The sequence below is a fragment of the Periplaneta americana genome, chromosome 5, assembly GCF_040183065.1.
Source record: "Periplaneta americana isolate PAMFEO1 chromosome 5, P.americana_PAMFEO1_priV1, whole genome shotgun sequence".
In the NCBI taxonomy this organism is placed as follows: domain Eukaryota; kingdom Metazoa; phylum Arthropoda; class Insecta; order Blattodea; family Blattidae; genus Periplaneta; species Periplaneta americana.
The window spans coordinates 91221721-91232786 of record NC_091121.1 but is presented as its reverse complement, the minus strand read 5'-3'; the positions used below and the strand labels follow the sequence as shown (position 1 = coordinate 91232786).

Genomic DNA, 11066 nt, shown 5'->3' with positions numbered 1-11066 from the left:
TCTGCAAAGAGAACGGTTTTAGCTTGCGTTATCCTTGAGGGAAGGTCATTTATATATAGGAGAAATAGAATTGGGCCAAGTATGGAACCCTGGGGCACCCCGCATTTCATGATAGTGGGATATGATTTCATTGAGCCTATTTCAACAAATTGTTGCCTTGCACTTAGATAAGAAACAAACCAACTTTTAGCTAACCCCCTTATGCCAAACCACTGTAGTTTCTGGATCAGTATCTTATGATCAACTGTGTCAAATGCTTTGCTCAGGTCCAGGAATAGCCCAACTGTTTGAAATCAACAATCAATAATTAGTAATTGGTAATTACATACAAATCCGGGCTCTAACAATTGTTATAAATGGAAAATATTAGCTAATTGCACTCACCAGTCATCCTCCTTATAATATTTATTGCTCCCATTGGTAGCAGACATCAAGGTAGTTCTTCCGGAGTGTAGACTTTTCTGGAATTTGTCGTTGGTAGTATTTCTCCACGAAAGAGCAATATTCTGCTACTTGCAGTTTGTACTACGATATGTCTACAGTACACATGTATTTAAAAAAAAAAAACATTTTTCGAAACAGTAGGCTCATGCTGCATTTGCGTCAGTAGGACTTGCTTTCTAGAAGAATGACATTGTTTCTTTCCTCTGTGTAACACACTTCGTATATGTTGTTTCAGTGACGACTTCATTGAACAGTCTTCTTTTTCTCACATACTTGGCATACTACAATTTTACCATCGGTCGTTAACCCCTCATCCATCGCAACTCATGCTTTTAAATTTTCGGCTAGTGAAGATGCTATTGGTGTCACTATACAGGGTGTTTCAAAAATACGGGGCATAATTTCAGGTATGTATTTCTCACATGTAGACAATACAAATAGTTCATTACAACATGTGTCCGGAAATGCTTTATTTCCGAGTTATGGCCTTCACAACATTGAAATTCACCGGAACGTTTTTCTTTCCGCAGGTCGTTGCCGTCAAAGGAGACATTAAGAGGGCACTCTGACAGTTCATTCCGAGGCGAAGGTTACATTCAGTGTTGTGTAGGCGTTAAACTGTGCGATATATATTCAAATCAAGAGCTGGCAGAGATACACTTAATGTAGGGTAAGGCGGACGGCAATGCTGCGCTGGCTCGTCGTTTGTACCAGGAGAGGTACCCACAGCGACAATGTCCAGATCGGAAGACATTTGTACGTCTCCATTACCGTCTGTGCGAGTATGGAAAATTTAACTCTCCTGGTTTGGGAAGGGGACGACCAAGATCTACAACTCCAGAAGTACAGGAGGAGATTCTGGAGGCTGTGAACATGACTCCTTCTATCAGCACACGAAGGGTAGCGTTGCAAGTTAATGTTCATGTTCTCGATTTCTACTTGTGGGGCCATTTAAAATCATTGGTTTATTCGTCTCCGGTGCCTGATTTGGAATCCCTTCGGAATCGAATTGTGGCATGTTCTGAGGACATACGCAATACTCCTGGAGTTTGGGATCGTGTTCGCAGGTCAATGAGACATCGATGTGAGGTCTGTATTCAAGCAGGAGGTGGACATTTTGAACATCTTCTGTAATGACAACGACCTGTGGAAAGAAAAACGTTCCGGTGAATTTCAATGTTGTGAAGGCCATAACTCGGAAATGAAGCATTTCCGGACACATGTTGTAATGAACTATTTTGATTGTCTACATGTGGGAAATACATACCTGAAATTATGCCCCGTATTTTTGAAACACCCTGTATAATACTTTCACTTGAAGTAGAAATTAAGACTAAGCTTCGCAGAGAAACGTAAATAAAGTAATTATTTCAGAACACATGTGCAGTCTTCCCAATGCTAAAACAAGGTAGCGCATCGATATAATTGGGTCACTATCATTGGCGACATTCAGCTAGCAAAGACGATCTACAGGCCTTTTAACTTCTCCCGCACTAATCACATAGTTTTTCAATGGTCAAAGTTTAATTATGTACGTTACCGACAATTTCATTTCATCTCAACTGTCGCCCATGATAGCGACGCAATTGCGACGTATCAACAAGGAACAAAAACAGGAAGTGACTGACCTCAAGGGACCCCAAAGTAGCGAAGTGGAGATCATATTTCTTAATCTGCAAGGCACGATTATTGTATCACTTGGACGAAGCGTAGTAGCAATAATATCAGTTATGTCAAGTAACACGTCACAGCTATGCAATATCAATAACCTTCACTTTATTTCAATACTAAAGGGAGAAAAAGTAGGTATAGATTAATTTATAGAAAGAAAGAAATTGAGCATAAAATGGCAAAATATTTATTTTTATGTAATATTGTAGGAAATATTTAATATACACTGAAATATGTAAAAATATGTAAAATGAAACTTGAATACCGCAATGTCTATGTTTGAATTCGTAGACATTTTCTGTTTCTGTGTATCTACATATAAAGGAATAGAGGTATGTAATTACATAAAAATCCGAACTCTAATCATAATATGTATTTATTCCACTCTTGCATCCTTACTGAATGTATTTCTCTTTTGTGTTGTATTTGTTGTCTTACATTTCTCGATGTTCTTCATGCTTCTTTTGAACTTCAAATTCAATTATAGACAGTTGAAGACAAAGTGGAAAGGACTTCATGTCATAAGTATGTCTGTGGTGTAATAATTTACATTGTCTATCCAAAGTAAAAAATGGGTATAAAAGACTTAAATATATAACTAACATTTTGTTTCTTTATTCACAGAGCTTTCAGTAGTACTGTGGTCTATGGTTTTTCGCGTGGGATTGAGAATGGGAGGACCATTTGGTTTTATTGGCATAGCATTGTCATTTTCAGTTTGGGCAGTGCTCACTATTGCCATTATGGTACTAATGGAAGGTCTATCAGCCTTTCTGCACACACTGAGGCTCCACTGGTGAGTTAGTTTACAATGTTTAATATCTTTGTACAAAAATGAAACACAATATTCATGTAAACATTTCAGAAAATAATATTGGTTCCAGTATTTAAAATATTTATTTGACTCTGAACAACTGATATTGTGATGGTTAGAATACTAACAAAAAGCATCAGATTCGAGTTTAAAAAATGCTTATTTGGAAATTGATAGAAAACTGAATAATTCATTATAAATCACGAATTAATCCTTAGTAAGCATGATTGAGCTTCATTCAGTAATCTCTTTCAAGGGTCTTTCTTTTTTCTGTAGCCTTTGTATTACTCATACTGTACGTTATTGTTGTTGTTTCTAATGGGAGACTGCTAGATTCTGGGTCATCAATCTACTTTTAATTCTTTGAAATTTTCTCATTTATCTGGTCCAAAAGCGTTCAGTCCGTTTTTGTCTTTCTGTTTTGAAGTCCAAACTTCATTTTCATAAAGTAGAATAGAAGGGACGATATAGTCTACTGTATACTTTTATTCTAGAGAATTTTTTTAATGAACAGATCTTGGACCATTGTGAAGTAGGTACCGATGTTCCCAAGATTTGTGTAAAAGTTTGCATTTTTATGAAAATATTTTTCATTTTTGTGTGATACATCACAGTTCAGGTAAATTAAAATTTGTGTGTTAGGCTATGGTCTACTGTTATTGGATCCTATATCAGAAAATATAATTTTTAATTTTTTTTATGATATGTCCAGTCCTCAATCTTTTGTTAAAATTTATATATACCTATATTCCCCTGTCCAATAATTGTATCAATGAACAGAAAACTCTGTGTGGAAAATTAACTATATTGTACTGGCATACAAGAAGGAAGGTAGAAAAATGTTAAGATTTACAGAGACCTGAGCATCAATAGTACATTTTATAAATTTCACACAAACATGCTAAGAATAAGTTGGAAAAATAAATAAAAAAATCATATAGAAAAGACCAAAGTGAATTTAGAGCTGGATAGTACTATATAGACGAACTATTTGTAAGCTTTGAATAATCTTGTAAAAAAGGAGGCGATTTAGGGAATAACTGTGTTCTATTCCTTTATTAACAAGCATTTTCTCTGTTAGTTTTCCTTCTACAGAATCTACCTGTACCAGTATTTATATTTTGCAGATATTATTAGAGAATAAATTTCCCGGTCAACTCATTATGTCCTTTAGGTACATTTTGCTTTTCTAAAGTTTCCAAACATAATTTAGTTTAATTCTATGACAAAGTAGAGTTCTTATAGATACAAATTCACACAATGAGACAAAGTCGATCAATTTAAAACAATTAAAATTATAGATCTTGATTACACAATTTTTAACACTGTATCACTTCGGAATATGTATTATATGACTTTCTCGTGTTAAATTCTGTCATACCTGGTTTACATGTTTCTTCTTCAGACCAATAACAGGTCGAAACATGTAAACCAGGTACGATAGAATTTAACACGAGAAAGTCATATAATACATATTCCGAAATTAAAATTAATTCAAATGCTTAATATGCTGCATGTTTTGATACCTAATTCATAAACATTATTATACTGCGAGTATGTTTATAGGAATACATAAAAACTACAAGAATGAATGTCCCTGTTCAAAAACATTTCAGTAACTCAAGAGAGGGTAACTTCATTTAAACAAACCATAACTATTTCCCTGTTGACCTGATTTTCTTTAAAATATCAGAAATTTATAGCAAGTTACTAATGAAATAACGAAAATTGTACTTCACTAGAGCTAGTTCTTTCACTGACTTCACAACAGTGTGATTTCTCTCCTTAGAGCACTGCACATTTTGAATTAAAGAAATGGCAAAATGCCTGAAGAGCGTGGAAAAGAACTCACGATTCTTTCCTGAAAGTTCGTGTCAGCCAATTACGTAGGCAAATAGAGCTTACTTACTTACTTACTTACTTACTTACTTACTTACTTACTTACTTACTTACTGGCTTTTAAGGAATCCGGAGGTTCATTGCCGCCCTCACATAAGTCCGCCATTGGTCCCTATCCTGAGCAAGATTAATCCATTCTCTATCATCATATCCCACCTCCCTCAAATCCATTTTAATATTATCTTCCCATCTACGTCTCGGTCTCCCTAAAGGTCTTTTTCCCTCTGGGATCCCAACTAACACCCTATAGGCATTTCTGGATTCGCCCATACGTGCTACATGCCCTGCCCATCTTAAACTTCTGGATTTAATGTTCCTAATTATGTCAGGTGAAGAATACAATGCGTGCAGTTCTGCGTTGTGTAACTTTCTCCATTCTCCTGTAACTGCGTCCCTCTTAGCCCCAAATATTTTCCTAAGCACCTTATTCTCAAACACCCTTAACCTATGTTCCTCTCTCAAAGTGAGAGTCCAAGTTTCACAACCATAAAGAGCAACCGGTAATATAACTGTTTTATAAATTCTAACTTTCAGATTTTTTGACAGCAGACTGGATGATAAAAGCTTCTCAACCGAATAATAACACGCATTTCCCATATTTATTCTGTGTTTAATTTCCTCCCGAGTATCATTTTGCTCCAAGATATTTGAACTTCTCCACCTCTTCAAAAGATAAATTTTCAATTTTTATATTTCCATTTCGTACACTATTCTGGTCACGAGACATAATCATATACTTTGTCTTTTCGGGATTTACTTCCAAATCTATCTCTTTACTTGCTTCAAGTAAAATTCCCGTGTTTTCCCTAATTGTTTGTGGATTTTCTCCTAACATATTCACGTCATCCACATAGACAAGCACAGCGGCAGTTCCTCTACATATGCACAGAAGCACGTGAACACCTTAAAAACCAACGATAACCATACATATTACTGTATTAATATTATTATATCTATTACTTTCCCATGTGCAATGACGTTCCTACATTTTTCGTCTCGAGAGAATGTCCCGTTCGTGTGTCGTGTGTCTTTAAATCTCCATTGGACAGGTTGACAGCAGCTCGCACAATTTTTCTCTAGCAAGGTGAAATAGCCTGAGGCGAGAATATTTTCTAGTTTGTTACAATGGTTACAATAGCTCTGCTCGCACAGGTCTGAACGTGCTAGTGACAGAGAAAGAGAGATGCTCCATCTCTCTTGGGTCTGGCATCCTGTTCCTTTCTCCCTCTTTCCTCGTTTTCTCTCTTTACTCTTTCTTTTCAAAATACCATTATGTGCGGGGGCTGATTCTGTTGTCTTTTGTTCAGCAAAGTAAGGAAAATACAAGCTGCATTGGTGCGTATTGAGAGTTGAAACAGTAACATTTCAAGTTTGGAAACGGACGTGTGTGAAATTGTGTTAAATTAAAAGAGGATTAAAACATTCCTCCGTAACACCATGACAGAAGACCGATTAAGTACATTGGCTATGTTGGCAGTGGAAAAAAAAACTTGTTAACAAGATTAGAGACTTCAATAATAAAGTTATTGATAAGTTTGCTTCTCTCAAAACTAGGCGCATGGAGTTTCTTTACAAATAAATCCAGATTTTCAACACCATCTACAACAGCAGTGAAGATGAGTCCTATGAATTAATTTTACTCTATTCTTGTTTAATAGTTTTAATTTTGGTTTCATATGCGTAGATTTGGTGCGTGAATATTAGAACTCGTTTATCTCTGACGTGTGATTCAGCTATACGAGAATATATGTGTGTTCATTACTCATATTTTTTTGTGAACACCCATTCAAGAAAGGCACGAGCCGCCACTGGACAAGCAGCTGATGTAACCCGTTCAATTTCAAACCCTCTCTGTTATCCTGAACTTTCCTAATGGCATACTCTAGAGCAAAGTTAAAAAGTAAAGGTGATAATGCATCTCCTTGCTTTAGCCCACAGAGAATTGGAAACGCATCTGACAGAAACTGAACTATACAAACTCTGCTGTACGTTTCACTGAGACACATTTTAATTAATCGAACTAGTTTCTTGGGAATACCAAATTCAATAAGAATATCATATAAAACTTCTCTCTTAACCGAGTCATATGCCTTTTTGAAATCTATGAATAACTGATGCACTCTACCTTTATACTCCCATTTTTTTAGAGCTAACAGGACAAATAGAACCTTGTGTGAATGGTGTGCAAACTGACCAGTAAAGCGGTAAGAATAAGGAAACGGAAGTGAAACGAGAATGCGGATGCTTTAGCAAAGAAGGGCAACACTGCTACTTACAGCTATTACTCTTTGAAAAGATTTATTAAATCTACATACTTAGACTTCAACAAACAAAATTTGATAACACAATCTCAATGGAAAAAACTGAACTATCTGCATCATAATCCACAGTTGATTCCCAATTTACCACGCAAATCATCTGTAGCTGCATTTAGATTGGCAACAGGCCATGACTCTTTGGCCAAGCATCTGCATAGAATTGGAATATATCAGTCCTCTAACTGTCCATTGTGCAACTCATTGTGCAGAAATGGATTCAGAACACCTCAAAATCTGTGCTTTAGTAACTGACCATGACAATATCTTTGAAAAGTGTTGGAGTGCAAGAGGTCAAATGACTTTATTGTCAAAAGCCTGGCATTAGAAAACAACAACAATTTCCGGACATTCACATTGATTTTGAAAATTTCTCCCAGACTATAATTTAAATCTTAAAAATGAGGACATATCCGGGAAAATGAAGTACGGTAACTCTAGGTAGCTATACAGGAATAATGTTTTATAATACACCATGTCCCACTTAGAGGGTTCGAGAAATAAATTCTAACCATTTAAAATCAGATAAAGATATTGTTTCGATTTACATCTGACAAGATGCAGAAACTGTCCAAGTTTATGCACCAATGGTTTAAAAACAGTTGCATGTTCATGCGCATTCACACTAACATTTATCGTGGAAACAAGCCTGGCACCATTCAGTAGAACATTCCGTCATTGGACCATTCTTCTTCATCGAGGCGACAGTCACAGGTAATATGTATCTGGACACACATTGCAGAACTTTTTTTGTTGATCAACTCTTTCCAGAATCGGTTTTTCAGCAACATGGGGCTCTACCCCACTAGTATGGAGCAGTGCGTGGCTTCTTGAATGCAGACTTTCCCAATAGGTTGATCGGAAGAGGAGAACCCTTGCCTGGTCACCTAGGTCAAATGACTTGACGCCCACTGACCTTCCTCTGAGGCTTTGTGACAAGTGTTGTGTACCAACGTAATACAGTTGACACTTTAGAAAAACTGAGACAACGCATTATAAATGCAGCTGCGCTATAATCACTTCATAAATGTTATGGAACACTTGGCAGAAGGTTGAGTACCTTTTGGATGTCTTCAGGGTAGCTCGAGGCACACACATCGAGTTGCACTGACCATTCTCCGAAACGCGGAGAGTTTTTACTTCAAGTTATACAAAAAGTTATGTTATAAAACCATTACATTTATACTTTAAATTAGCACTTATTTCTCGATGCCTCTAAGTGGGACACAGTGTATAAGGTGCTGAAAATGTATATAGGCTAATATCTATTAATATTATTTTTTGGTAGCACCACAAACATTTCTTACTTCGATAATAAGGAAGAAGAATATATTCTCTTTGATGACCTTCATTCTGCTGAAAAGACTGGTCAGAAATGACGTCTTTATTGTTACCCCATGGTGTTGTGGTTTTGGTATAGCTAATTGCATACTAGCATGAACCTTATGAAAAGATAGAATCTTCTTACAGTACGGTACCTTAATACTTACCTACGACCCCAGAAAGACTTGCGAAATTAAGAGCAATATTTGCATTTGTTTTATGTGGTGAATCTTCCAGACCTGTTAAAAATGAGGAGCAGCACTATATAATGCTGAAACATTATATTAGGAATCATCCATATACTGTAATTTAAAACATATTTTTTTTTGGCTTTAATGGATTTTCTTATTTTCTTGCAGGGTTGAATTTCAGAGCAAATTTTATGGTGGTAAAGGTTATAAATTTACACCCTTCTCCTTTAAAACCATTATAAGGGAAGTAAACCTACTGGTATGTATAAAGAAATAGAAATGTTCTAGAGGAAGTCTTCGAACATGTACATCATGTTACCAGTTATATTCGAAATTTCATAAATTATATATTTATATTTTAATAATAGATGTTCATACAAAATAATATTTTTCAGTTTGTTTATATACCGGTACTCATTTATCCATTTTTCGAAATGTAAGAAATAATTGTAAAATGTAAATAAAATTGTGATTTGCTTTCTGTGCAATTTAATGTACCAGTACGTAATTATTATTTCCATAACAAGTTCTGTCAAGGAAATTGTTGGCTTACCGACAGATGTACTGGATGCAATGCTATATGCACCTCGAAATTTGAAGGACTTGGAATTTTTAAAGCACAGTGGGAAGCTTTTCTCCAACATCTTAATGTTTGCAGATTATTAGTTAAAGAAGACAACCCTTATATTAATCAAAGTAGGAACCTTCAAGCCGAAATTACTGACAGCCTTCGCCACTTACCAATTAATGTCAACGATATTGGAATCATTAATTCATGTAACATCCGTAAACAACTTCGTGTGACTTCTTACAACCAGTAAAATCAGTGGAGCGCATTACCTGGGAAAGGTAAAGGAATTACATTCTACTCTCACTGGAAAAAAGGTAACACCTGGATTAGCAATAAGAAAGATCTATCTTGTGGCCAATGGACCGAGGCCATTAAAATGAGCACCAATGTTATCGCAGTTAGATCTCTCCCCAGTAGAAGCCTTAGCAATACCCATTGCAGGAGATGCAATGAGCATGAAACGTTACCCCACGTGCTAGGTTTCTGCCCTCAGGGTGAATTGACAGACATAATACAGTCCGCTTAATAATTGCTAACAGATTAAGGAAACATGGTGAATACGAAGTATATGAGGAAATTCAATGTCTTTCTATGGAAGGATCTACAGGACGTGCTGACATCATAATAATTGACCGATATAAAAAAACTGGTCTCATTCTTGACCACACTGTAAGGTTCGAAATTAATGAAGATCAACCAAAGCAGGTACATGAAGAGAAACGCGCTATTTACCTTCCATGCTGTGATGATCTCAGTCATAAATATAATATTCAAGATTGGAATGTCATTGGACTTATGTTTGGTGTGCGAGGAAAAATTCCCAAATTTACATTGGAGATCCTCAGAAAATTAAAGTTTCCTGATAAGACTATTCAAACAATTGCATCAACCATTTTAAAATCTTCATTGAATCATCTCTATTCATCTTTATAATATTCAATGTATATTATTTATTTTCAATAAATTTTTATCGTTTTGATAGCTACCAAAATCTTGTTGCAGAATATTCTTTTTTAAAATTTCATTATGTATTTTTTTAACATTAATTTACATTTCCTTTTTTGTTCATTTGAATTGATTAGGATGCCGATATTTTAAATCCAAAATTTGGACGGCTATCATTTCGATGATATTTTCTCTCTGAAAACAACAATGAATGCAGTTAATTTTAAGACAAAACCATATTTAGGTAATTACTTTCTGGTATTCGGTTGCTAAAACCTTCATATATGATAGGATATATGGTAAAACTAAGAGAACTGTTGTGACTGATCTTTCGAGGTTGGGGAGAACAGAGTTTCATAACTTCGCCTTCTTATATCGTTGCTGGGTTTTGTTTAGGTTACTATGAAAACGCCCTAGCTTTGCTTGTATTCTAAGGAATAAAAGTATGTGCTCAAAACAATCCTGTGATGTGCTGTTACTTTATATTATAAAGTAGGTACCTATAGTGTATTACACACACTTAAAAATTGTCTAAGGAACAGATGAAATTTTATAAAAAATTCTTTGTATATCAAATTAATCATGAACAACAGGTATATATAAGTGAGTTATTTATTTATCTTTCCACTAGAGACCATGGTAACTAGTGTTTTAGTTTATTGACATAATTACATTGGAATTCCTTATTTTAAGTGCTCAGATAGCAGATAGGATAATCAGTTTTTTGGTAATGGAGGAGTGGTAAATTTAATATAGTGAAACATTCAAAAACTGTTAAAACAGTGGAAATGGATGCTTAATGTCATCATTTAAGCCACGATGACATGTTTAGGGCGATTGGTATGCAGTAGAATTCCTCGTATCCGGCAACTGTGGGACAAAGCCAGTGCCAG

General features: G+C 35.5%; 1 protein-coding gene across 1 annotated transcript in view; it reads left to right on the top strand.

The window, feature by feature from the left end:
* Window positions 1-9470, top strand: part of LOC138699978 (V-type proton ATPase 116 kDa subunit a 1-like) — a 50640-nt gene extending 41170 nt beyond the window's left edge. The window contains exons 12-13 of the mRNA XM_069826227.1: window positions 2740-2911; window positions 8826-9470. Coding sequence (XP_069682328.1) covers window positions 2740-2911; window positions 8826-8934 — 281 coding nt within the window. The 3' untranslated portion in view covers window positions 8935-9470. The remainder of the gene's footprint in view (window positions 1-2739; window positions 2912-8825) is intronic.
* Window positions 9471-11066: the final 1596 nt, after the last annotated feature.